Below are 27,874 nucleotides of genomic sequence, written 5' to 3'. Positions count from 1 at the left end.
CAGAATTCTGGGGAAGTCAAAAACTCTCAGTTCAGTTCAGTTCAGTCACTCAGTCGTGTCCAACTCTTTGCAACCCCCTGAACTGCAGCACTCCAGGCCTTCCTGTCCATCACCAACTGACAGAGTCTACCCAAACCCATGTCCATTGAGTCGGTGATGCCATCCAAACATCTCATCCTCTGTCGTCCCCTTCTCCTCCTGCCTTCAGCATCAGGGTCTTTTCTAAGGAGTCAGCTCTTTGCATCAGGTGGCCAAAAGTATTGGAGTTTCAGCTTCAACATCAGTCCTTCAATGAATACCCAGGACTGATCTCTTTTAGGATGGGCTGGTTGGATCTCCATGCAGTCCAAGGGACTCTCAAGAGTCTTCTCCAGCACCACAGTTCAAAAGCATCAGTTACTCGGCGCTCAGCTTTCTTCACAGTCCAACTTTCACATCCATATATGACCACTGGAAAAACCATAGCCTTGACTAGATGGACCTTTGTGGACAAAGTAATGTCTCTGCTTTTTAATATACTGTCTAGATTGGTCATAACTTTCCTTCCAAGGAGTAAGCATCTTTTAATTTCATGGCTGCAGTCACCAGTCCACCCTTATATTTCATCACACCCAGAACAGGACTTTCCTGCCCATTCTACCCACCACGCTCTCTGCTTCTTTTCCTGCATCTACAAAAGGGACTCTGAGGTCTATGAGCTACCTGGAGGCAGGGTTTGTGTCTGGCTGATCTTAGAGGCCAGATCCAGTTGCTGTTTCCAGTTTGTGCCAAGTGCTTGGCCAGTATGCACAGAATGAATGGATGGGGAAGGCCCCCTCACCTCAGCCACTCAAACCCCAAACCTCACACCCACCTCCTGTTCAGCTGGGTGTGGGGCTCCAGTGATCCACCTCACCACTGCCTCTCCTATGCTCTCTGTTCCCCTGCCATCATCCTAATTCAGATCTCTGGATTTGTACCCAGAATATTGTACACTGTCCAGTTAGTTTTCCCCTTTTCCTTTCCTCCTTCCCTCTTCCTTCCTCATCTCTTTCCTTTCAGCACTTCTATCTTTTCTCTCACTTAATATAAAATCAAATCTATACTATGATAATAATGCTAACAATTATGACCTCCATTTAATGCCCATGTTTTAAGAGGCAAACATAGGCTGACGCCTGTCCTCTTAGAGTTCCAGTAGAGAGGGAAGACAGAATAAGAAAAGGACCAGAAGGCACGATAAGTGTTTTGAAGGACATGTATCCCCAGCTAAGAGGGACCAGAGCCCAGGGCTTGATTTAGTCTGCCTGGGCTGAAAAGGCTTCTTGTGGGAGGTGTGACCAGAAGTCTTAAAGGATGAACAAGAACATTCCAAGAGGTCCAACGGGGGGTGGCTAAGGATGGGTGGGAGAATATTCCCGCAGAGAGACTAGAATATTGTCATGGATAAAGTTCAGGATGGGTATGGAGGAAGAGCAGGAAACACAGTAGGAGAATCACAAAGGATTCTGAATCCCATGGTAGGTAGTTTAGCCTTCACCTTTTGGGATAAAGATGTTGGAGGGTCATTGAAGGCTTCTAGGTCAAATAGTAACGTGGTTAGACTTGTGTTTCGGAAGGACCATGTCATAAACAATGTCATCAGTGGGTTAGAGGTGAGATTGGTGGGAGGGAGACAGGTCAGGCAACTATTGCAAAAATCCAGGGAGAGGATAAATGGGCCTCCAAAAAATGGTGGGGATAAAGAGCAGGGATCAGAGAGAAAGAAAGCTGTTGATTGTGAGGATGTAGGAATGGAGCAGCCTTCTGGATTGGCTGGTTGACTGGGAAGAGGTCAGTCACAACAAACCATAGAAAAGCAGGTTTGAATGTGTCTGTTGCAACAAGCCCAAAGAATGGGTGGGAGACGGGGGAGGAAGTGGTAAGTTCAACTAGCAACACATGACCTTGAGATCTTCACGGTGGTACATATGGGCAGTTGGGTAGATGAGGCCACAGCTCAGGAGAGGGTGTCTGGGGGGCGGCCATGTAAATTCTACTCCCTTTTCAAATTTATTTAAACAAGGTTCCCAGACTAATGCACTGCTCAGATAAACATATTGAGAAAATATCTTCAGAGATTTCTGGCTTTGACAGAACAATTCCCATCTCGCTCACGTGTTCACAGCTTCTAAAATAGAATCTAAACTGAGGCAGAGTTGAGAGAAGTTGGAAGAAGAAACATCTGCGAAGTAGATCTTAGATTTTGTGCTTGATTATCTGGAGGGGAAGGGGTCAGAAGATGAGAAGATAAAGAAAGGAAGTGATAACGCCTCCCCAGCTGACTGCTCTGTTTAAACTTCCTCCTTTAATTTTTTTCTCCTTCCAATTTGGGGCAAAAAGCAGCTAACTTCTACTGCAGAAACTGCATCACTGAGAATATGGAACTCCTTCTGAGTCATATTTTCTATGTCTCATCTCACCCTCCCTCACCTGCAGACTAGAGTGCAGCCTATTCAGTTCAATTAAATCACTTGTCTATTTTATCACAGACCTCTCTTGCTCAGGTAGGTGAGTTGGCTCCCTCTAACCTCTCAGATCAAGGCTGAACTTCTAACTCTGCTATCAGACGCCACTTCCTCTCTGGACCCTCCAGTTTGATTTCTCTATTTGATGAAATGATATTCCCACCTTTATGGCCTGTTTCATCTCATGCTTGAAGTGCCAACCAATAGAACTTTTTGTGATGATGGAAATATTCTGTGTTGTCTATTACTAGCCATGAGCCTCATGGGCTATTGAGCACTTGAGAGGTGGCTGGTGTGAACAAGGCACTGAATTTAATTTATTTTAATTCATTTTGATGTATGTAGCCAGTCATAACAAGTGGTTACTATATTATTGGTCAGTGCAGGTCTTGGGGCCTATTCTTTCTTTATCTACGAGAGTAAGGGTGGGTTTCCCACACCCCTAGAGTGTTCTGTAAATTTTTAACAACTGCCTTCCAACTGCCCACCTTGCCTCACTGGGCACTCGCCACCCCCTCTCCAGCCCACAATCCAGCTCAGACTTCCTGCCCGAAGGGCTGGGAGCATGCACTAGTATGTGATGACTGGCTTACAAGCAAAGCTTATCACACTTACTATTTTCATTATGAGAAACAGCCCCCATAAATAGTAACAGATTTCTTTGTTTACTTTATTCAGGAACAAGTCACACCCACAGAGAAGAGAGACTGTTCAAAGGAAAAAATCAGGAAATGTAGTCAAAACCAAGTCCAACTTGGGGCCCATCAGGCTTTCTTCTCTGGTATTTGACTCATCTCATGATAAGCGGGCTGGCTGAGGGGCCTTACTGGGGGCGAGGTGGGAGACAGCTCTGATATGGGATAGAAGGAGCCCCGGCTTCTTTACTGTCTCATCAGAAACTCTGCTATCATCTCCCCAGTATTCGGGCCTGATTCTAGCAGTGGGAATTTGTTCTGAACCATCTGTACTCATGGCCCAGTGCCCCAAGTCACATCACATTTGATGGACGTATGGGTGAACGGGGTCATTTCTGAAATATAACAGATGGTCAGCCAAGACCTAGATCCCACAGGTGCGGACAAAGTGGTCACTTACTTGTTACCAGGACATCAAGACCCCTCTTAACCAAGTCTGAGGATATAAGCTTCGCATATCTACTTCTCCTTTGCCAGGCTATTCTATAATGCACGGATGCTTCTAGGAGGAGGTGTGGAGCTTCGCAAGTTTGTTTCTGTTACTGCTGTTTTTGCCACTGCTGTTGTTGTTCAGTTGCTCAGTCATGTCCGACTCTTTGTGACCCCATGGACTGCGGCACACCAGGTTTCCCCATCCTTCACCATCTCCCGGAGTTGGCTCAAACTCATGTCCATTGAGTCAATGATGCCATCCAATCATTTCATCCTCTGTCGCCCGCTTCTCCTGCCCTCAAACTTTCACAGCATCAGGGTCTTTTCCACTGAATCGGCTCTTCACATCAGGTGGCTGAAGTGTTGGAGCTTCAGCATCAGTTCTTCCAAAGAGTATTCAGGGTTGATTTCCTTTAGGATTGACTGGTTTGATCTCCTTACAGTTCAAGGGATTCTCAAGAGTCTTCTCTAGCACCACAGTTTGAAAGCATCAGTTCTTAGGCACTCAGCCTTCTTTATGACCCAACTGTCCCAGTTTTTGCTACTACAGAGCATGACAAATTTCCCAGAGCTATCCCAGCATCTGAATTCGTCTTCATTGAGTTAGTTCTCTTCAGTCTCCAGTGTCTTTTTGGGTCCTGCTCCCCTGCTCCTACTTCAGTGCTTCTGGAGTCCTCCGGTTTCTCCTATCTCCTAGAGGAGTTCTAACAGTTTCTGTGGATCTCTTGGAGGGGCAGGGCGTAGCCTGAGTCTGGGGAGACCGGAATCTTCAGAACCACCACATGGCACCCACCTGATTCCCTCCTCTCCTGCACAGGCTGCCTTTAGTGGCATCACCCTCGAAGCCATATGAAGGTTTCTGATTAAGCACTTGCTAGGAGGGCATCCCTCCCAAGTCTGGTGCTGCTTCAGTTGAATGATCACATAAGTCCCATTGAGCTGGGCTACACAGAGGCTCTTGGGGTGAGAAAAGATCCCTGTGCATCTGTCAGAATCCCTCACTCTTCAGTCTTCTTTCAAAATTCTGAATACAAGCCATTCTTTCCACTTCTGCCCTCTTTCTAGTACAGATATGAGTCCTTCCAAGTGACAGTCTCTGGACTAGAGAGACACATCTTCAAATTCCCTCCTCCCACGACTCCTACCCAAACCCTCCTCTGGTTCCTTCAGATCATTGAAATAGCCTTAGAGCGAGTAATCAGCCCCAGAGTGGCTGTTCTTTGAGTTACAGATGGAAGACCTTGAAGACAGCAGTAACGGGAAGAGCAAGATCTAAGATAAAATCCTTAACTGGCATGCTGCTGAATTGTCATCAGAATGTCAAGTTACTTTTTACTACAATGGGGTATCCTCACTCTTATGATGTCTGTGCAAAGGAGGTTGAATTAAGTATGTCTTGTGTCCTGGTGTACAACACAGGCTGATCTCTCCAGTCCCTGGTGAGAGGCAAGGGGTGATGCTGCAGGCTGCACCTTGGGAATGACAGTATGTGACAGGAACGCAGACCCTTTGGGGGGTCAAGGAAGCCCAGTTAGGGAAGAGTCCATCTCGGACAGCAATACAGGATGAAATATATAAATAGGGTGATAACTCTGGATCCAATTAGAGTCAGTGGAAGAAAGACTCTGTAATGCTGTATACAATTCTGGTATTTGAAAGCATGTCATGAACAGAAATACAGAATGAAAAACCAACAGGTCTAGAAAAAGATTTTAAAAAGGAATCAAAAGCCATGACAGAAGTTGTTGCTTCAATGCACTGAAGGTGGGAATGAAGGAAGAAGGAAGGTTTGATGATGGAGCAACATTTTGAAACGAACGGGGAAGTTTAGGAGATCCTCAAATCTCCATCTTCAAAGTAGGAAGTAAAGTCACCTGTTGATAAAAATAATGAGTGACCTTTGTTCACCCTGGACGAGGGACTGTGCAAAGTGGTTTATATATATATATATATATATATATATATAAATTCATTTAATCTCCACAGCAATTCCATAGAATAGGGGCTATGATGATCTTAGTTTAACAAGTGAGGAAACAGGCTCAGAGAAGTTGCCTGATGTATCCAGGCTGAAAGATCCAAGAAAGGAAAAACCGGTCTTTAACCAGATGAGATGAGATGGGCTGAGAGAGGAGTTGGCTTAGTTCAGCTACGGCATGAATGTTCTGGGGACTGACAAAAGCTGGATAAAGGGGTTATAAGATGGAGACTTGCTCCAGCAAGGAGGAGACTGCAGACGCAGGAGACTGACAGGTATGGAGTTCCCTTAGCACAAGGTTGAGGAGACAGGGAGCTCCAACATGATTTTCAGGGCACTGTTGAACCAGCTGGGAAAGAAGGAAGGGGAGAAACAGAGAAAGGACATGCTGACCCTCGGGGGACCCCAGGTTGGCTGATCGATTGCTGTGGAAAGCAGGGAAGGAGAGAGTGATCCTCAGTGGGAGTTACCATGGAGACAAGCTGTGGTCGCCTGGACCTAATCTGATGGCAGGCAGAGCTTTCCTGTGAAAACAAAAGGAAACTACACAGTGTAGTGTGTTGAAGGGTCTGGATTCAAATTCCGCTTCTGTGTCCTGTTGGCAGGCTCATGTTCCTTTCAAATGCTTGTATGCTGTCAGCCACATGGGAGGGGCAATCCAACCAAAAGGGTAATGGGAAGGCAGCCACAGGGAGGCCCTTGGTCCAACAGAAAGGGCTGTGAACACGCCCAGTGGGCAGGGGGACAGAAAGCACTTGACGACCCTGGGCAGAAGGATTTGGGAGGTGACCGCATCCTGCTTGGTGGCTGTCAGGTCAGGGGTGAGGGGCTTTGGGGGCAGCTGGGGCAGGGCAGAACCAGACAGTGAGGTAGGGGTACACAGCAACTCCTTCTATGGAAGAAGTCAGCAGCTTCTGGCTGCTCTGCAGCTGCGTGGGACTCACCCTGAACCCTGAGAGCAAGAGGCACTATTTTCTCCCCTCTCTTGTCAGATATTGACTCCCACGCAGGAAAAAGGAAGCACCTTTTGTCAGATGCTGTGGCCACTTCCTCTTCAGACGGCTCCAGCCAATCTCTGGCTTTGTAGAAGGAGGGAGCAGACTCCAGCTGCCGGACCTTGCGGGTGGAGAGCCCCAGGGCCGGCGCTGGTGGGAGTGGGCCCCTCCGCTGGTTTGCTGGGTCCCGGGGAATCCTCTCTGCAGCAGATCTGGACTCCTGAGCCCGGCCTGGCTGGGGCCCGGTGCCTCCCGGGCCCTCCCTGCACACTGCTCACAGCCCAGGTCAGCCCGCCTGTCTGTCCCTCTCCACAGCTCGGTCAAGGAGCGTGATGACCGGAGAGCAGATGGCGGCCTTTCACCCTGCATCCACCCCCAACCCGCTGGAAAGACCCATCAAAATGGGCTGGCTGAAGAAGCAGAGGTCCATCGTGAAAAACTGGCAGCAGAGGTACTTCGTGCTGAGGGCGCAGCAGCTCTATTACTACAAGGACGAGGAGGACGTAAAGCCACAGGTACCAACCAGGCTGTTTGCACCTTCTTCCTACAGCGGTCCCCTCCCCGGCGTGGGAGGCGGATAGAGCGCCGGAGCTTCCTATAAACTCACAGGGGGCTTCTCACTAGGATAACATCCTGTCCATTCAAAAGGACTTCTCTCTGTCTTTCTCACCCTTGTCAAGATAATATAAACTGGGCTTCAGAGATGTCAGGGTGATGATCCTCCTCGGAGGCCAAAGATGATCACTGGGTCTCTTCTTAAACACAGCACTAAGTCAAGTCTGGCAGCTATGGTCTTTTCAACTTTTTATTTTGTTTTCGGATATAGCCGATTAACAATGCTGTGATAGTTTCAGGTGAACAGCGAAGGGGACTCCATGACAGCGTGGTCTTGATGGGGATGCAGAGCACAAGGGCTCAGGGAGAGTGGATTTGAATTCAGGAAAATTGATTTGAGGCTTTGATTTGTCTGTTCAATCAGTATTTGTTGAGCATCTACTTTGCACCAGGCAGTGTTTTGGGGAATTGAAATAATCCCAGTGAGTAAAACAGACTAAAAAAAATCAAACCCTGCCATGTGGAACTTAGAAGATGGGGTGGGGGGAAACAGCAAATAAACATAATCATTAAGAAAAGTATGTGGTTTGTTAGAAAATGACTATTTCTATGAGGAAAAAAATAGAGTGGGCTGGGGGATTGGTCATTTGAGGGAGGTGGTACTATTTCAAGAAGGGTGGTCAGAATGAGTTCTTGAAGAGGGGGACATCTGAGCAAAGATTAAGGAGGAGTGGTAATTGGCCAGGCAGATCTCTGGGGAAAGAGCACTCCAAGTGGCAGGGACAGCCAGTGCAAAGGCCCTGAGGCCTGAGGCCTGAGGTAGAGTGTGTCTGATATGTGTGGGAAATAGCAAGGAGGGCAGAGTGGGGATGTAAGAGTTAGAGAAGGAGAGTATCAGAGGGGATGAAGTCAGAGAGCAGAGGGCAGGAGGTGGGGGTGCAAACTGCAAAGGACATGGTAGGCCTCTGTGAGGACTTGAGCCTTTACACTGAGGTGAGAGGGAGGCCTAACAAGGTTTCCAGCAGAAGGGGGTCATTCTTGGTGTGTGTTGTAAAAAGATGGCTCTGGCTACGACAGTCCAAAATAGATCCAAGGCAGAAGTGGGGAGGCATAAGGGTGATTTAGATGAGAGGCTATAATGTTTAAAATCTCAATAGGATTTGGGGGCTGCAGGAAAATGACCAGATTGCCTGATATACTTTGAAAGTACAGTAAACGGGACTTCCAGGTGGAGTAGATGGGGCTAGAGAGGGCTTTGATCCTAAATCTTGGGTTGGGTCTTTTATTCTGGCCTCATGGCCATTGTGGTGAATGAGAGCAAAAGGAGATGTTAGTAACAGCTGAGAGCCCCAGGTGTAAATTGTATGTCTCAAAGCAACCAGGAGGGCTGGACACCCTCTCCTAGAGCAGTAGGCTTGACCGGAAGGGGGTTACTAGGGAGAACAGACTCTGGAGGCAGGAAAAAAATCCCCAAGAAGGGTGAAGATATTGGAAGTGGGTGACAGGGTATGTAAAGAAACGAGAAGGTTCTTTTGGAAAAGGACGGTTCTCTCAAAGGGCAGGCTTGAGGCTCTGTAACACATCGGCAATGCCTGGTTGGCCCTCCACCCAGAGGGCTGGGAGTGTTTGTTCCTGCAGAGGTTGGAGAAGGGCTGGAGACCCCACTGCTGACTGAGTTCTTGATCAGTGTCCCGTGTGTAGAAAGCAGACTTTCTTCACTTGACAAACAGACCCCATCAGAGTCAAGCAATTACAGGCTAAGATGGAGTTCCTAGTGCATTAACAGTGAGGCAGGAAGTCTTCCCATCTGCGAAGAGTGAGGGAGATAGCAATGCGCTGACCTTCTCAAATTAGCAGAAAGGGCAGCTCAGTGAGTCTTAACTTCAGTGAGGTGTAGTAGGGGGAGCTTATGTTTGGTTCTATTACCATCCAGCCATGTAATTTATTAATTTTTCTAGACCCCTCTTTCTTCTTTTGTAAAATGAGACAGTTATCTGTCATAGGATTATATGAAGCACAAGTAAAAAGTTGTTTTGTAAAAGCATAAACTGATGTCAAAGGGTAAATCAATTATTGGTGGTGCTAACTTTTCTCCCTTACCTTGGGAGGAGGAAACTCAGAATCCTCTCAGGATTAAATTAGTAAAGCTGCTTCAAGGATGACAAGTGTGACTTATTTTTTAGGAAACCTATTAATGTATCAAGCCAATAAGTCAAGATCAAGAAGTCAAATGAGAAAAATTACACAACCCCTAAAGAGATGGCTGAAAAGAGAATTTGATAAAATTCAAAACTCATTTCAAATATAAAAAGTTTTTAAAAAAGTTTTTAGTAATAAAGTGATAGTTTCTTAATATTTTACATAATATGGGTATGAACATTATGACTACAAAAGCCATATGGGAACATGGTAGGAAATTTGGAGGATGCAGAAAATCAGAAAGTAGAAAATAAAAATTATCCCATCAGGAAGAAATAGCTACCCAAATCCTCAATTCTTCCAGTTTTTTCTATGCATACACATTTAGAAATATCTATTCTAAATGCAAAATTAGTATAATGATATTTTAATTAAAAATTAACAATATGTCATGAATATTGTCCCTTATTATTAAATATTCTTCTTCTACAATGTTATTCTTAATGCTGGCAAAATAATTTCTTGTGTGGACATTCTGTAATTTTTTAACCGATTTCATCCTAGAAATTAGTTGAGAATTTGGGCTGATGTTTCTATATTACTGTAACAAGAATTAAGTGGACATCTTGTAGACTTTTCATATATCCATCATTATTTCATTAAGATAAAGAAAAATCTAAGAACTTTTATTATACTATCATTTAACATTGTTTTGGGATCCATAGACATTGCAAATATCTTGAAGTGAAATGAAAGCTATGAACTAAATTCATGGGAAAAAATAAAGGTCTATTTCCACCCTATGTTTCACACCATTCATGATGCTGGATGGATTAAAGGCTTACATGTGAAAACAAGTTCATGAAGATCCAAGAAGAAAGTGTAATTACCTGCATGATCTTTGGGAAGCAGGTGTTTCTTAGACACATGTTAATTTCTTAAACTGATTTTAATTGCATAAATAGAAATTTCTCTATCTTAAAAACCAAAATAATAAGGTGAAAAGGCAAGGAATAAACAGGAAAAACTGTTCATATACATCTGGTAAATATTCTTCATTTCTAAAGTACTCTCAAACCTATAAGAAACAATAATAGGAAAATGAGCAAAGGACTTAGATGGAGAATTTCCCAAAGAAATGTAATAGCCAAAAGGCATATGTAAAAAATTTCAGTCTCAGTCGTAATTAAAGACATGCAATGGAAGTTAATGAGATATCATTGTCCTTTTGTAAAACCGGCAAAGATTTTCTAGAAATTCCAATATTAGTGAAGACTAGGGAACACTCCCATGTTCTTGCCTGGAGAATCCCAGGGACGGGGGAGCCTGGTGGGCTTCCGTCTATGGGGTCACACAGAGTCGGACACGACTGAAGTGACATAGCAGCAGCAGCAGCAGGGAACAGGAATTCTCATGCACAATTGGTAGAAATGAGAATCTGTAAAACCTTTGTGGAGAGTAATATGCCTCTTTAAAAATGCAAATTCTTTGACCCTACATTCCTATTGTAGGGGTTTATAATAGTGACATAGAAAGAAGATATAGCAAAAGGGGCTAAGTTATATCAGGGAACTTATGTGTATTTATACAATAGAATATAATTCAGCTGTTGATGCTGAAATTGATACTTTTTGAAAATAAAAGACATTGATAATTTAATTGCTTTGAAAAAAAGCACTTAACAGCAGAGGATGATTTATATGCTAATCCCATCTTTGAAGGAAAAAAGAATCATGAATCTGTAATTTATGGGGAAAGACTTGGAAAGAAATACACAGAGGTGTTAACTGACTTATCTGAGTACTAGAGTTACACAAAACTTTAATTTTCTCTTTCTCTATAACTAAAATATAAATTAGTTGTAAGTTTAAAAAGAACACACATCCCTAAAAAACTCAAAACACAAAAATGCTGCAATCATCTTAGAGCAATAATATGAAAAATGCTCTCACGTATACTGATGATGAGTACGTGCAGCCTTTCTAGAAAGCAATTTGGCTAGATTTCTGAGAGCCAAAAATATCATGTCCAGAATGACCCTGTCATTCTGGTTTTAAGCTCTTCAAAAGAAATCAGATATGTGCAGTGCTATTTGTAATGAGAAACATTGGATGAAGTGTCTGACAAAGGAGAATGATTAAGTAAATTACAGAGCCCTGTGTAATGGACTCTTATTTATGCTCTTCTGGGGAGGGGGGGTTGGGAGAAGGCAGTCTGTACATTTTTTCCTCTGAGTTCTCAGAAAGGTCTGTCCAGCTCTAACAGTATAATGCCCTGTAAGTCCATGACCTAGTTTTCTATAACTCATTCCAAAAGTTTCTTTGTCAAGGAAGTTGTTTAAAACAGAATCTCAGTGAATTGCTCTCAAGCCTCTGCTACAATGACGGTTTTAGACAATCCTGGTATAGCTGTCCTGTTGCTTCATCTGCTTTCTCTGAAGTCAGAACAGATGGTTGTCTATTGGGGGCATGCTGGGATGTATCTAACCAACAGCCTGCTGGTAGAGGAACTGTTTTGGACGAAGCACTTGCCAATTTCTGTGGTGTAAATACTCCCACCGTGGCTGATTCAAACTACCAACATCCCTGAACTCAGAATTGAGAATGGAAGTACAGTAGCACAGGTTAGACACTAGTTCTACCACACAGATTGATTAAATGTAAACAATTATATGAAGAAAAATGATAGTAAAATATAGCAAATCATTAGATAAATAGAAATTTTTTTTGTATTTATATAAGATGATGGATGTTCACCAGACTTATTACAGTGATAATTTCATGATGTTTGTGGGTCAAATCATTGTGCTGTGCATCTTGAACTTGGACAGTGTGGTATGTCACTTGTGTCTCAGGAGAACTGCAAGAAAAAAAAAAAAGAAAAAAGAATTAGAAAATGATGAATTATGAATAGTACCATATTTATTTTTAATACAAAATATTTCATTGATAGTTCCTATAATTTAACTTTTAATAATGGCTATGAGCTATGGGAACAAAACAAAACACTTGTTTTTTAGACAGAAGGGAGCACTGCCTAGTAGGAAGGAAAATAAAATGTCATTTCAGAGGTCATCTGTCTCTCCTAAGTACATCTCTAAACTATTATTTGATAAATTTAATCCAAATAGAGTAAAAATAAAACACAAAATGTTTAAGTACTATTTATTGAACAGTTACTTGGTGCTGGGATCTGTGTTTAAAGTCCTGCATATATTATCTGGCAGCATAATCTCAGGGTCAGTTTTTTCCTGAGGCCACTGATATTTAAAAATAATGAGGAGTGTGTTGGTGGTGGCTATTTTTGAATAATAAAATTAGAGAAGTATAAGCAGATATTTTTTATTCTCCTTCTTCCCCACCTCCCTCCACCCCCTCCTTCTCCTCTTCCCCTTTCTCCCCTCACCCTCTTCTTCCTCTTCTTGTTTTTTTCCTACTCTGTTTCTCAGTCTTAGACATTTTCATTTCTAGACCCCCAAGGAACATTTAATTTTTCGGGATTCGGAGCTGATATGAGAGTTGCATAAGACTCTTCCTTTATAGCTTCTCTGTTGCCAATCCTTTCATCCGTGGTTTCTTCTAGAAATAAGATGTCCCTGTTTACTCAACTCTGAATCAGATACACTACCTATTACAGTCAGTGAGATGTAAATGATGAGTGAGTAACTCTCAGTTCAGTTCAGTTCAGTCGCTCAGTCGTGTCCGACTCTTTGCGACCCCATGAATCACAGCACGCCAGGCCTCCCTGTCCATCACCAACTCCCAGAGTTCACTCAAACTCATGTCCACAGAGTCGGTGATGCCATCCAGCCATCTCATTCTCTGTTGTCCCCTTCTCCTCCCGCCCCCAATCCTCCCCAGCATCAGAGTCTTTTCCAGTGAGTCAACTCGTCGCATGAGGTGGCCAAAGTATTGGAGTTTCAGCTTTAGCATCAGTCCTTCCAATGAACACCCAGGATTGATCTCCTCTAGAATGGACTGGTTGGATCTCCTTGCAGTCCAAGGGACTCTCAAGAGTCTTCTCCAGCACCACAGTTCAAAAGCATCAATTCTTCGGCGATCAGCTTTCTTCACAGTCCAACTCTCACATCCATACATGACCACTGGAAAAACCATAGCCTTGACTAGACGGACCTTTGTTGGCAAAGTAATGTCTCTGCTTTTTAATATGTTATCTAGGTTGGTCATAATTTTCCTTCCAAGGAGTAAGCGTCTTTTAATTTCCTGGCTGCAATCAGCATCTGCAGTGATTTTGGAGCCCCCCAAAAATAAAGTCTGACACTGTTTCCACTGTTTCTCCATCTATTTCCCATGAAGTGATGGGACCAGATGCCATGATCGTCGTTTTCTGAATGTTGAGCTTCAAGCCAACATTTTCACTCTCCTCTTTCACTTTCATCAAGAGGCTTTTGAGTTCCTCTTCACTTTCTGCCATAAGGGTGGTGTCATCTGCATATCTGAGGTTATTGATATTTCTCCCAGCAATCTTGATTCCAGCTTGTGTTTTTCAAGCCCAGCATTCCTCATGATGTGGACAAATTAGTTATGTCCTTTCCTGCAGTTGCTTAGACTTTGAAAGCATTGGTTTCTTCATCTTAAAATGGGTGTGGTCATCCTGCCCTGCTTTTGGTTTGGGGCTGTTCTGAGGTCTGAGATATTGCCTGTGAGGGTGCACTGCCAGTGGTACAGCAGTGAGTGTACATGTGGTAGAAGTGACTTGTTTTTCTGATGACATTTTCATGTGTAAGGTCACAAGTTCCACCCTAACTCTTCAACTCCACCCACCCACCGTGAATCCATGATCCTCCTCCCCAGTCCCTTCAAAGGACATTATGCTGAAGGGTCTCAGCACCTCAGCTGTGAAGGTGAAGAGCGCAGGCTGTGAACTCACTTCTGAGATAAATTTCTGCCACTTCCTAGCTCTGTGACATTGGGCAAATCACAGAACCATTCTGATCCCATTTCCTCACTTGTGAATTTGTGTAGCAATATTTTACTTGGAGAATTCATGAAAGGACTAAGTGAGTAATACACAGTTGAAGTGCTTAGTAAAGGCACAGACTCCTGGAGTGTGCTGCTTAGACGCTCTTGCTGCTGCTAAGTACTGCATCTCCTTGATGACCTTGGTTCAGTCCTCAGTGCCCCCTCTGGCGAGCTGGCAGGTGGTAGGATCCCACCACCCAATCTCAACATGGCCTACACAGAGATCAGGTGTCTGGTTTGGCCATGAATTTGGGCTCTTGGAAGAGTAGGAAGAGACACAGGTTGTTGACAGCACCCTCTCAGCTCATTCTCTGGTCAAGACCTTGTCCTCTTTGTCTCCTCAGGCACCTCCCTTGTGCTCACATAGCTGCCACTTAATTTGACCGAGGTCTGAACAGTCGAAGGGCCCCATTCGAAGCTGAGATGCTAGCTTTCATGTTCCTCTCCACCAGCCCATCACTATCCTGCCTGACCTCCAACTTAAGTTTATTTCGAAGCTGATGACATTTCTGTTTATCTTAAAGGCCTCACTTTCAATCTTTCAGGGCTGCATGTATCTACCTGGAAGTACAATCAAGGAGATCGCCACAAATCCAGAAGAAGCGGGGAAGTTTGTCTTCGAAGTCATTCCAGGTAGGTGACAAAAAGTGGGAGAGATGTTCGTTACATTGCCCTGTTACCTCTGATCCCAGATGATATACTACATTCAGTGAGTCTGTCAACCAGCTAGCCAACCAACCTAGTAAGAATGCATAATAGTTCTATATATAGTTAATGACCCTATACTAGTTCATTAATAACATGGAAACTAAGTGGATATGCATCTGATTCAGCTCTGTAAGCATTTCACGGGCACTCGCTTGGAGCCAGGTATTCAGTAAGCAGTGGGAGACTGATCTGAAAGTATATCACCCTTGCTAACTAAAAGGGAGCTTCCCTCATGGCTCAGTGGCTGGTAAAGAATCTGCCTGCCAATGCAGGAGACACAGGATTGATTCCTGGATCAGGAAGATCCCCTGGAGAAGGAAATGGCAACCCACTCCAGCATTCTTGCCTGGGAAATCCCATGGACAGAGGAGCTTGGCAAGCTACAGTCCATGGGGTCACAAAAATATTGAACTCGACTTAGCAACTAAGCAACAACATGAAAAGGAGCTTGTTTTGAAGGTGAGTGGGACAATAAAATGAACAAAGTATAAATCAAACCATGAGAAACTGCCGTGTTGGTAGGTCAAAAATGGTTGATAGTCAGCAGTCTCATATGGTGCAATGTGACCTAATAAGAAATGACAGCTCCAACTTCCTGAGTACTTGTTACGTGTCGGGTGCTGTAATTCACCTGTTACACAAGTTAACAGCACACTGGAGATGCCTCTTTCTAATCAAGAGTTACCTTCCTCGAACGCATGTAGGGAACGGGGGGATTTGTCTCCGTTTGTCTCAAGGAGAGTTGATGTGTCACACTGAAGCTGCTTCTGCCCGTCTCTTGCCCCACCAGGAACTCCAGGGCTGCTGGTCCAGCTCTGCAGCCAGGTTTTGCTGCTGCCGTGGTGACGCAGCAGGAGAGGCCCCAAGTCCCCTGAGTGCCCCTTCCTTTAATTCTCTTTTTGACTCTCACACAAATCAGTCGTATGCGTAAGAAACTTGAAGGGGAAGGCAGAATAGCAGAGAGGGTAGACATGTACTGTCTGGAGCCAGCCTGCCTGGGACCACATCTGGCCCTGCCATTTGCTATGTGTGTGATAGAGTAAAGTGAAAGTCGTTCAGTCGTGTCCAACTCTTTGCGACCTCACCAGGTCCATGGAATTCTCCAGGCAAGAATACTGGAGTGGATTGCCTTTCCCTTCTCCAGGGATCGAACCTGGGTCTCCTGCATTGCAGGCAGATTCTTTACCATCTGAGCCACCAGGGAAGCCCCTGCTATGTGTACAATTGTGATCAGTTATTGAATTTAATTATTTAATTTCTCCTCGCCTCTGTTTCTTTACCTGTGAAATAGGGACAATGATGATGATAGTGAGGATTAAGTAAACAAATATATATGTCACACTTGGTATAGTACCTGGTAACAGTGTCATGTGATGTTTTGGAAATAACTAGAGGAAATTGTAAAATTCAGGAATCAATCTCCAAACTGGCTATGACTGTTTATAGAAAACAAAGAAAATAGGATTATTTTTTAAAGTTCAGCTCTTCCTAATTGGCCACCTCATGGACCTTCCCTTGATTTTTATCTGAGGAGCTATCCACTTTTCTTCCTTCTGAAAGGAAGAGCCTACTTTTCCAATCTCTCCTTTCTGGGAGAACTCCATCCCTTTCCCACAAAGTTTCTTCTCTTTCTAGGTCCCCTTTCCCAGCACAAATCATGAGACACAGCCACTTATGATAACCGTGTACCACAGCCTGATTTTTCAATATAGGGTGACCCTACTGAGAGTTCCAACTAGAAATTTACTGTGGGCTTTGCACCAAGGATCCTGTACCTTTGGAGACTGCTGTGCTAGGGTAGGGTGAAGACTGGTCCTCTCATCGTAACTTACACTTGCAGTTGTCTCCTGGGCTGCTGGGGCAGTTCTTGGGCAGATTCACACATGTATGTAGGTACACGCACACACTCATCACATAAGGAAAAACAACACTTATAAAGCAATAGTAAGGTAGGGAGCCATTTTCCCAAACATGTCATCATTCACCCAACCTGAAATGAGACAATGCTTTCTGTTACAATGTAGAGAATTTTCAGTTCCTTTTTTGGTCATCTTTTTGTAAGAGATGATTCTCAGGGGCCAACCCTGGCATAAGAAATGGCCTTCCTAATCAGGGCCCCCTCTCTGTGATCACCAGTGTTAGCTGTACAAAGCCCACAGAGAAGAGTTCCATTGTTGCTATGCTCTGCTTTTCTTTATTTGGAGCAGGCAAAGATTTGAGGCAGGCTTCCCTTCCCTGCTTAACTCAAGCAGAATAACAATCTCCCACCCAAAGGGAATCATCAGGTAGAGGAGGGCTATTCCTTCTGTGGAATATATAGGGTTTAATTCTCCTACTGCTTTCTGAGATGTGACACCAAATTTATTGAGCACCTGCTATGAGCTGCACATGTTGTAGGAACTGGGAACCCAGCAATGAATGAAACAGCCTGTAAGCAGCTTAGAATCAATGAGGCGGGGGGGAGACTGACAACAAGCCAAATAAATGAGTACATTGTACAGTTTTATTTTGGGATCAGTACTATAAGAAGAAAGCAAAGTAAGAGAGAGGAAGTTCTGGGTGAGGTGGGGATGGCAACTGTTGATTTATCATTTGAAGGAGAGCAGGCAGAATAGACATCATTGAAAAGGTGACCTTTGAGCCAAGATCTGAATGAAGTGAAGGCATGAGCCAAGTGTGTATCTGGAGGAAGAGCTTTCCAGGGAAGGGAACAACCGGTGCCAAGTCTCTGAGCCTATTTCTCATGTTCAGGAAACAGCAAAGAGGTCAAGGTGGTTACATGGAGTGCTGAGAGGAGAGAAGAGGAGGCAATTTGGTCAGGGGTGGGCCCAAGTTTCACAGGCACTGGTCGCTAACTGTACAAAGTTTGATTTTTGTGCTAGAAGGATGGAGAGCCATTGGGAGTTTTGAGCAGAGAAGTAACATGTTCTGACTTTTGTTTTAAAACTCTTTTGAGTTGAGGCTAAAAAGGGGCAAAGACATAGCAGGAGCAGCAGAGGAGGTTATTGCAATTATACAATTGAGTGATAGAGACAATGAAGGGGGTGAGAAATAAGCAATTTCTGGACACATTTTGAAAGCAGAGAGTACTTCATTTGCTGACAGATTAGATGTAGCAAAGAGAAGTCAAGGTTGACTCCAAAGTTTTCATGCAAACAACAGGAAAGCTGGCTTTCCTGAGATTTGTGCATGTAGAAGATCAAGGCTTTAGCTTTGTATTTTTGTGTTAGTATTAAGCAGTTAACTCAATTTTAATGATAAGGAAAACAATGTTCAGGATAATTTAGCTACTGCTTCCATAGAGGTAAGGATAGGATGTTAAGAGATTTTTAAAAAAGACTCCCCACTAGATTTGGAGTGGGAGGGGAGATGTGAAGGAAGGGTCCCTAGAGAAAATAACATTTGTACTAGATTTTAAAGGATGGGGTTCTCTGCTGGCTCTCTCTGCTTTGCAATGAGGGAGACCCGGAGTTTGATTGCTGGGTGGGGAAGATCCCCTGGAGAAGGTAATGGCTGCCCACTCTAGTATTCTTACCGGGAGAATTCTGTGGACAGAGAAGCCTGGCGGGCTACAGTCCATGGGGTCACAAAGAATCAGACACAACTGAGCAATTAAACTTTGACTTTAAAGGCTGGCTAGGAGTTCCTTAGGCAAGGGAAGAAAAGAAGGCAGGTTCCTCTCTAACAAGAGAAACAGCCCAATAGGTGACACATGCTGAACAGACTGTTTAAATCAGAGAAAGTGTGTGTCTGAGGGCAGAGCTGCTGTTCTTGGGCTTTGTATTAATGTCAAACGGTTTCTCTCAAAGACAGTTCTTCCTAGCACCTCAGTGTATCTAAACGCTCATTTGTTTGTAGGGCAACAAGAACTTTCAAATTCCCTGTGGTTCTTGTCCCTCAAATCTGTCTTAATCTCACTCAGCCTCACTTTCCTTAGCCTTTGAGATAACCTGCTTCTGAATCCATCTTGTCATCAGCTCTTCTGATCAGAAAGATCAGTCACAGAAGCTCTGGTTATTTAGAAACATCAAGATCTGGGTATTTCTTAATTGTTGCCATGATGCAACCAAACGAGTCTCTCAGGAATGAGTGTGCACTGAAAGGCATGTTCTCTCAGAGTGGAGTGTAGGCATGATGGAAGACACCAGATGAATTTTGGCCATGGTCAAATTTGAAGCACTATGGGCTGATGGAGACTCTTGAGAGAAAGATCTGTAGCCTTGCCCTGAGTTTGATGGTAACTTATTGGGTGACTTATGGGCTTCCCACGTGGTGCTAGTGGTAAAGAAGCTGCCTGCCAATGCAGGTGATATAAGAGATGTGGGTTTGATCCCTGAGTCGGGAAGATCCCCTAAAGTAGGAAATGGCAACCCACTCCAGTATTCTTGCCTGGAAAATCCCATGGGTGAGGAGCCTGGTGGGCTACAGTCCGTAGAGTTGCAAACAGTCGAACATGACTGAAGTGACTTAGCACTTACTGGGTACCAATGGGCAGGGCCCGTTGCACCTCTGGGCTTCATTTATCTGTGGAGCAGAAATGATGCTGCTGCTGCTGCTGAGTCACTTCAGTCGTGTCCGACTCTGTGTGACCCCTTAGACGGAAGCCCACCAGGCTCCCCCATCCCTGGGATTCTCCAGGCAAGAACACTGGAGTGGGTTGCCATTTCCTTCTCCAATGTGTGAAAGTGAAAAGTGAAAGTGAAGTCGCTCAGTCGTGTCCGACCCTTAGTGATCCCACGGACTGCAGCCTACCAGGCTGCTCCATCCATGGGATTTTCTAGGCAAGAGTACTGGAGTGGCTTGCCATTGCCTTCTCCGGCAGAAATGATAGTAGAGCCTTATTCTACTCTGAAGGGATATTGTGATTCCTTTGGGATTCCTTTGGGACTCTTTAGTTCTGGCCCGAGGGCTTTTTACTGCCCATTTTACTTCTGGAAACATCTGGATGTTCCTCAATAGCCAGTGCTTCCATGGACTGAGACCAGAAGAGCTGTTGATGACCCAATGATAAGATGGATTCAGAATCAGGTTTGTTGTCATTGTTGAGTCACTAAGTCATGTCTGACTCTTTGCGACTCCATGGACTGTAGCATGCCAGGCTACAGAATCAAGTTTCTCCAAAGCATAAAAAAAGTGAGACTGGGTAATTTTAAGGTGGGTTCAAGAGACTGGAAACAGAGGAACTTTGGAAGTATTCTGTTGCTATGAAAGAAAATACAGGTTTGGGCCCAAATGGGCAGATATGACAGGTTCTTTTTAAAAGTTCTTTTTAAAATAGATGAACCTATTGCCGGGCAGGAATAGAGACACAGACATAGAGAAGGGACACATGGACACAGTGGTGGAAGGGGAGGGTGGGATGAATTGGGAGAGTAGCACTGACATACGTACACTAACGTGTAAAACAGATAGCTAGCGGAAGGCCGCTGTATAACATAGGGAGCTCAGCTCAGTGCTCTGTGGTGACCTAGAGGGGTAGGGTGGAGGGTAGCGGGTAGGGACGCTAAAAAGGGAGGGGGTATATGTATACCTATAGCTGATTCACTTTGCTGTACAGCAGAAAGGAACACAAAATTATAAAGCAATAATACTCAAATAAAAAAATAATCAATGAAAAAACAAAATTGGGACTATGTTTTCTGACATCTAAAAGAAATTGAACTTATTTGATGTACATTTTTATGTAACTTACAGGTGTCCAATATAGTGATTCACAATTTTTAAAGGTTGTAATCCATATATAGTTATTATAAAATATTGGCTATCTTCCCCACGTTGTACAATATATCCTTGTAGCTTATTTTATTTTATTCCCAACAGTTTGTCCCACTTAATCCTCTGCCCCTTATTGTCTCTCTCTACTTCCCTCTCCCTACCAGTGACCCCTAGTTTGTTTTCTATGAGTTTGCGTCTCTCTCTTTTTTTTATTATATCCACTAGTCTGCTGTATTTTTGTAGATGTTATCTATAAGCAATATTATACAATAATTATCTTTCTCTGTTTGACTTATTTTACTTTGCATCACGCCCTCCAAGTTCATCCGTGTTGCTGCAAACTACAAAATTTCAGACTTTTTTTATGGCTGAGTAGTATCCCATTGTATGTATATACCACATTTTCTTTATCCATTCTGTTAATGGACATTTAGGTTGGTTCCATATCTTGGTAATTGTAAATAATGCTACTATGAACATTGAAGTATTTGTATCTTTTCTAATTAGTGTTTTTGTTTTGTTTTCTGATAAATACCCAGGAGTGGAATTGCTGGGTCATATGGTAGTAGAGCAAACTCTTTTTGAAGGAAATGCCCTGATATTTTGAAAAGAATGGGTTGATATCCCCAAGAACAATTTGAAATTTAATAGTATCTTGTCATTGAAAGGAATTGCCCTTATTTTCTTGTTATTTTTAAGACCTGTGTTTGAAGGGTTGCCTCTCCTATGCCTCTCCTTCTCTCTCCCTACTTTGCTCTGTTTATCACTTCTCTCATTCTTTGTCTCGGTCTCCTGTCCCTACTCTGCCCCCTCGTTATTTCCTCTACCCTTTTGTCCACTTGACAGCTCCAACCCAGGACATACTACAGATGTATGTCTATAATGTTGGGTTTAAAGCGAAAACAGTAAATAAAGTCCTAACAGACTTCATTTGTCTGTCAACTATGTATCAAGAGCCACTGTTTGCAATGTCTCATGCAGGCAGGAGAGCAGTAATCCTGAACAAGAAGCACTGATTCACAAGAGAGAGACACCTGTGTGCTCACTGTCCCTCCCTCCTGAGTTGCTGTTTCCTTTCCCACACCCACAGCTGAGCTCAGAGTAGCCTAAGAAAGTATCCATGACTAGCATGATAGACTGAAGTCTTCAAAACTTACACGGGCTGAGCCTGTCTCCTCTAGTACTGACACTGCCCCTCGCACTTCCTCTTACTTTTGGTAGGAAATGGCTTCTGTCATTCACGGGAGCAGATCTCAGCCCAAATCAACTCAACTGCAAACCAGTGAGTTAAGTGATTCATCTACAGAATTGGGAGTTTCAGCAAAAACAGCAAAGGTGCATAGATATTCAGTTCTTCTGGGAATAAGTAGATACTTTTGTGTTGTTTGACTGACTGTTTAATTGGACCAAAGAAGCAATTCGGGCTTGACTTCCCCCTTGCTGCCCCTTGCTCTAGTCCCTGACAAATGTAAGACCTTCATTAGTGTTACTTCTTCCTCCAGCCTCATGTGACCAGAGTCGTACAGGACAGGATTCCTATGTCCTCATGGCCAGCTCCCAGGCGGAAATGGAGGAGTGGGTTAAATTCCTTAGGAGAGTCTCTGGCACGCCCTCTGGAGGTAAGGACCCCTGCAGGCTTTTCTGAACAGGTGTCTGTGACATCTCAGAGATGGGAAGGAAGTAGTTTCAGACATGATCTTTCCTGGAACAGGGTTCAGAGGAGACCACAAGGGGTCAACTCTGAGGCCGTGCTCATTGCCAAGGCTCTAACTTCCCTCCCCCAGTGATATCAAAGCCAACTCTAGATTGGCTGGAAAGACCTTTGTTTGCACTCATCGACAAATGTGTGTGATGCCCTGAAGTGGTCCTTTCTCCTCTCTGGACACAGTGCTTTCATCTGTAAAATGAATGGATTGGAGCAGCTGACCCCAGACCCCAGCAACACTAACCTTCAGCGGTACCAAGAGTCTGCCCAGTTACAGGGACTTCGAAACCTAAGAGGGTTGGTGGCAGGATCTATGCTAAATGCATAATAAGGCTGATCAGCGCAGGAAAGGAAAGTTGCTGTGGGGGTCAGACTGGGGAGAGGTTCTGGATTTGTGTCTAGTGTTATGCAGTGAATTCAGAACTGAACACTTTTCTGGCTTACAAGTATTTGAGTGTACGAGCTCGAGTTCAAGGTTACAAGCCTGAGTATTTGAGCTCTCTGAGAAACCTGATGCTGTGTCCACCAGGAGCCCTGCCTATGAATAACTAATGTGAAAAAAATCTGAGAAACAGGTGAATCAGTATGTGATTTTTCATGTCATAAAAAATATGAAAGAACTGATGTGGACATGATCTCAAGGGACCACATGACACAAATGAGTGTATTCAACTTTCTTAAGAAGAACACTCATTTTGTCAGCTTCAGGATAACTGTGTAATACATGATTATTTATCAGTTATGCTGCCTGTTAATTTGTAAATCATTTGGGGGGAGGTGCTTTTACAGCTCAAATATTATATACTTTTTAATTGCCCAATTATTTCTTTCAAAAATGATGAGCACCTTAACAATTTTGTGGACATTGGAAAAAATATAGGAAATAACCACCTGTAAGGCTACTGAAGATACTTTTATAATTTCCATTCAGCCAGTGTTCGTATATACACACTTCTTCCCCAGGATGACAAACATAGGTTATATGTAATTCAATACCTTTTATTTTCTAGTTTAATCTTCCCAAATGGTTGTATAATCTTAATTGGAAAGTTTTATGCAAATGATGTTAAACAAGAAAGACGGACACACTGGACATCTGTAGTCTCTCCTTCAGGAAACCAAGGGCAGGAACTTCCAGGAGGACTCAAGGAGCTGAGACTGAGAACTGATCAGCATGAGCTTATCCTGTTTGTTTCTAAGGGGCCATGCAGCTGTTCGTTCTGTTTTTCTCTGCCTGCTTGTCTGTTTTCATCTAGTTAACAGCCCTCTAGCACTCACACCAGTCCCAAATACTGCTGTGCTAGCCCCAGCTTCCCTGTGTTTCTCCCTTAACTACCAATGGAGATTGAGCTCAACCTCTTGTTAAGTCACTAAGTCACGTCCAACTCTTTGCGACCTCATGAACCTGCAGCACACCAGGCTCGTCTGTGCTCCACTATCTCCCGGAGTTTGCTCAAATTCATGTTCATTGAGTCAGTGGTACTATCTAACATCTCGTCCTCTGTTGCCCCTTTCTCCTTTTGCCTTCAATCTTTCCCAGCATCAGGGTCTTTTCCAATGAGTCGGCTGTTTGCAGCAGGTGGCCAAAGTATTGGAGTTTCAGTTTCGACAACAGTGCTTCCAACGAATGGGGTGGCAGCAGCGGCTGAGCTCATTCCCTTTCATGGATCACATCCTTGTGGCGAAGGCGCTTGCATAACTCAATGAAGCTATGAGCCATGCCGTGTAGAGCCACCCAAGACAGATGGGTCATAGTGAAGAGTTCTGATGAAGTGTAAGGAAATGGCAACCCATCCAGTATTCTTCCCTGGCAAACCCTGTGAACAGTATGAACTCAGCCTCTACCACTGCCCCATTCCAAACTCCTGGCTCAGCTGTGGTCAGGATCAGGGGCAGGGATGCTGTCTTGTGACCTATGACCTGCATGGGGGGTTGAAGGGTGAGCTGTGAGAAGAGAAGTGACTTGGATGGGACAGCCGAACTCAAAAGTGCCTACCTCCTACAAAGAGTTGCAACCTATTACAAAAAAAAAAAAAGGAGTGTGATTTCATTAACCATTTCCCAATTCCTAAATATGGCATTTTGGGGGGGTGCTAATCAAGTAGGAAATGGCAGCCCACTCCAGTGTTCTTGCCTGGAGAATCCCAGGGAAGGGGGAGCCTGGTGGGCTTCCGTCTATGGGGTCACAGAGGGTCGGACACTACTGAAGTAACTTAGAAAAAAAAATCAAGTAGAGATGAGACGTTTATTAATTAAAGGTCTATGTGGTGATGCTCAGCCTGGCTGGTCTTGTCTGTGACCTTCCTTAGTGCCCTGGAGTGTGAGATGGTTGACGTTTTCTTTCCTGGATCCAGTGCTTTGACTAAACGGACAGGGGTGGTAGATGCCTTCTAAAATATGTACCTGTTCTGAGTCAGAATGCTGTGGATGTGCTGTGACCAGCATCTGTGCCTCCTGCGGCGCTCCGCGCAGCCTTGTCAGGGTAAACTGCTGCTACAGTCATAACACAAACGGGGATTTCTCCCTCACCCCACCTGGAGGCCGCCACCATGAGAAGCAAGTCAAGCATAAGTCCTGTAGGCAGAGGAAAGTCCAGGGGAGGAAAAATAAGAGCACGGCACTATTTATTTATTCAGAGAACAAGGTTTGGATTTGATGTGGCATCTCAGATGCTTAAAAGTTTTGCATTGAACCAAACTCGGAGAGCTCAGGATGAGAAGGCATTTGAAGACAGCAGAATCCAGTCCGAGACCATGGGACAAGTCAGACATTTGTCCTTCCTGTTTTTAAGTCAGGATAATCCAGTCCTGAGGAAGTAAATGATTTTTCCAAGGGGCCCAGGTGTCAAGGGGAAGCAGCAGGGCTACTGTCTCTGTAGGGGGCCCTCTTTTGCCTTGTAAAGTGCCTCGGATCTAGGTCTACTGGATCCCCAGGGCGCATCCTTCAAACACTGGAAGACACTGAGATCTGTTGCTGCTGTCTTTTTCCAGCTCTTCATGAAACTTTCTATGACTTTTTTTCACCCAGAACCTAATCACTTCTCACCACCTGCACTACCACCATCCTGGTCGAGATGCCAGACTTTCTTGTTCGAACTGTGGCTTTGATCTCCACGCTCTCTCCAGGCTTTCAGCCTTTCCATCTTATAGTCTGTTTTCAACAGAGCAGAAGAGCAAGCCTGTTAACCTGTCATATCAAGATCCTGCTCTACTCATCACAGTCCAATAGCTTCCTTTCTCTGTCAGAGGAAAAGTCAGAAGCGTTAGGATGAATCCGTACACAATCTGCCCCCATCTCTGTGACCTCTCCGACCTTGTTTTCTAGAACCCTCTCCAGTGCTCATTTCACTCCAGCTTCACCAGCCTCCTTGCTGTTCCCCAAACACCCTGGACACAGTCCTGTCTCAGGGCCCTGGCACTTACTGCTTTCTCTGTCTGTAATCTTCCTTTCTCAGGCAGCTGTGTAACTTGGTCCCTTGCTTTGCTCATGTCCTTGCTCAAATATCACTTCAGCAAGCCCTGCCCCAATCTTCCCATTTAATATCAAGCCCTTTTCCTACCAAGTCATTCTCATGACAGTTCTGCAGAGCTGAGGCTTCTTCCTGCCCCAGTTCCTTTTCTAACTCCCGTGATGGGAGAGATAGTCCACGTGGTTCCCATGCAAACCTAACTTCTTCCCCATGGCTCTTCCTGCCTTGGAACAGATTCTGAACACGCCTATAACCATGTCTGATTCTGGGACCAACTTCGGTGGATATGTGTTGTGGGGACGGGGAGGGTTCCCCCACAAGTTCAAGCAATTCTTCTATAGGAGCTAGGTGCTATACAATTGAACTCAATTTTGACACTATCTACAGTGGTAAAGAGTCCACCTGCCAATGCAGGAGATGCAGGAAACGTGGGTTCAACCCCTGGGTTGGGAAGATCCCCTAGAGGAGGAAATGGCAACCCACTCCAGTATTCTTGCCTGGAGCACCCCATGGACAGAGGAGCCTGGTGGGCTACAGTCCTTGGGGTGCAGAGTCAGATAAGACTGAGTGACTGAGCACCCACGCATGCACCAAGAGATAGCTTCAGATTTCACAGATAAGAGCTCAGTCCTACAAGACTGCCCCCAAGCACACACTCACTTCATATGCCTTCGACAAGTCCATATTGTACCACGTGCATCCAACCAAACAGCTAGAGATTAGAAATTCCAACAATCCCTCCTTGGGTTCTAATAATTTTCTGGAGTGGCTCAGAGAACAGAGGAAACCAGTTTACTTACTACATTGCTGGTTTATTATAAAAGGACAAACCTCAGGAACAGACAAGTAGAAGATATGCGTAGGGAAGGTATGGGGAAGCCCTCTCCCCAGCGCCGTTCTATCAGTTCCTCCTTGTGTTCGCCATCCTGGCACCTTTCTGAACCCATTTTGTTTGTCTGTTTCTGGAGGCTTCATTACATAGGCAGGATTAATTAAATCAGTAGTCACTGGTGATTGAATTCAGTCGCCAGCCCCTCTCCCCTTCCTGGGAGGCTGAGACTGAAAGTTCCAAACCAATAATCCCATGGTTGGTTCCCCTAGCAACCAGCCCCCATCCTTAGCTAGGATCCAAAAATTACCTCTTTAACATAACAAAAGACACTTGATTACTCTCATCTCAGGAAATTCCAAGAGTTTTAGGAACTCTGTGCCAGGAAATGGGTGGAAGAGCAAATATATATTTCTTATTATAAATCGTAATATTGCACCTTGGAAAGCAACATTTTGGTGCACCTTGGTGTTCCAGCTTTTTCCTTCCTAGACAACCAGTTTATCTCTCTCCTCCTCCCCCCTCCTTTTTTTTTTTTTTTACTATGCTTTCCCTAAGGGTCTGTCTGGAAAGGTTAATTTTTCCCAGAAGTTCTGGATGCAATTCTAGAGTTTTCTAGAATTAAGGAGAACAGAAAGGGAAGTGATCACACCTTAACTTTAAATGACTCTCCCCCAGGCTCCCAGCTGCCCATTTTCTTCAAACCATCTCCTCCCTTTAGTAAGACAGCTCTGCCTTCCCTGGATCCGGTCCATCCCCGGGAGGCTGTGAGCCACTTTGCAAATTGTTCCTCGGTGGGGACCTGCTTTGCCCTCTTCCTCTGTAGGCTGGCCTCTGAGGTTTTCCTGAGCCATCGCTGGGCACAGAAGCACTGATCTAGGTTGTGTGTAGTTTTGTTCCACCCAACCAGGATATAAGACCCTGGGGCAGGTCCCACAGTTTAAGAGTCTTTATGTGTTTGCTAGCACTAGGCATGGAGCGTATAATTATGCAATTGTTCTATTCCTTGGGTTCTTTTTCTCCCTCATTTCTTACTGTGTCTGCAGCCCTCAGAGCAAAATTTCACAACCCTCAGCCCAGTGTTGCCTAAGGGAGTGTAGTTTCTGTAATTCACTGTTACCCCGTGTGCCCTGCTTCTTTTTCTCTAGCTAAATGGGCCATTTATAAAGGATGGTCTCTGTTTATT

The 27,874-nt window shown here is 44.4% G+C and overlaps 1 protein-coding gene across 4 annotated transcripts in view; it reads left to right on the top strand.

The window, feature by feature from the left end:
* ARHGAP25 (Rho GTPase activating protein 25) overlaps positions 1 to 27,874 on the top strand; it is a 92,886-nt gene that overhangs the window by 36,273 nt on the left and 28,739 nt on the right. For 2 of the 4 annotated variants that reach the window (XM_055400272.2, XM_055400271.2), the window contains exons 2-4: positions 6,902 to 7,101; positions 14,808 to 14,895; positions 22,188 to 22,304. In XM_055400272.2, the coding sequence (XP_055256247.2) occupies positions 6,902 to 7,101; positions 14,808 to 14,895; positions 22,188 to 22,304 (405 nt within the window). Of the gene's footprint in view, positions 1 to 6,805; positions 7,102 to 14,807; positions 14,896 to 22,187; positions 22,305 to 27,874 lie in introns of those variants that run through there. The other 2 variants (XM_055400273.2, XM_088841288.1) reach the window with 2 other exon arrangements.

The sequence above is a fragment of the Moschus berezovskii genome, chromosome 11 (assembly GCF_049115385.1).
Source record: "Moschus berezovskii isolate FMDL1 chromosome 11, NW_MosBer_1.0, whole genome shotgun sequence".
NCBI classification, from domain to species: Eukaryota; Metazoa; Chordata; class Mammalia; order Artiodactyla; family Moschidae; genus Moschus; species Moschus berezovskii.
This window is presented reverse-complemented; position numbering and strand designations above follow the sequence as displayed.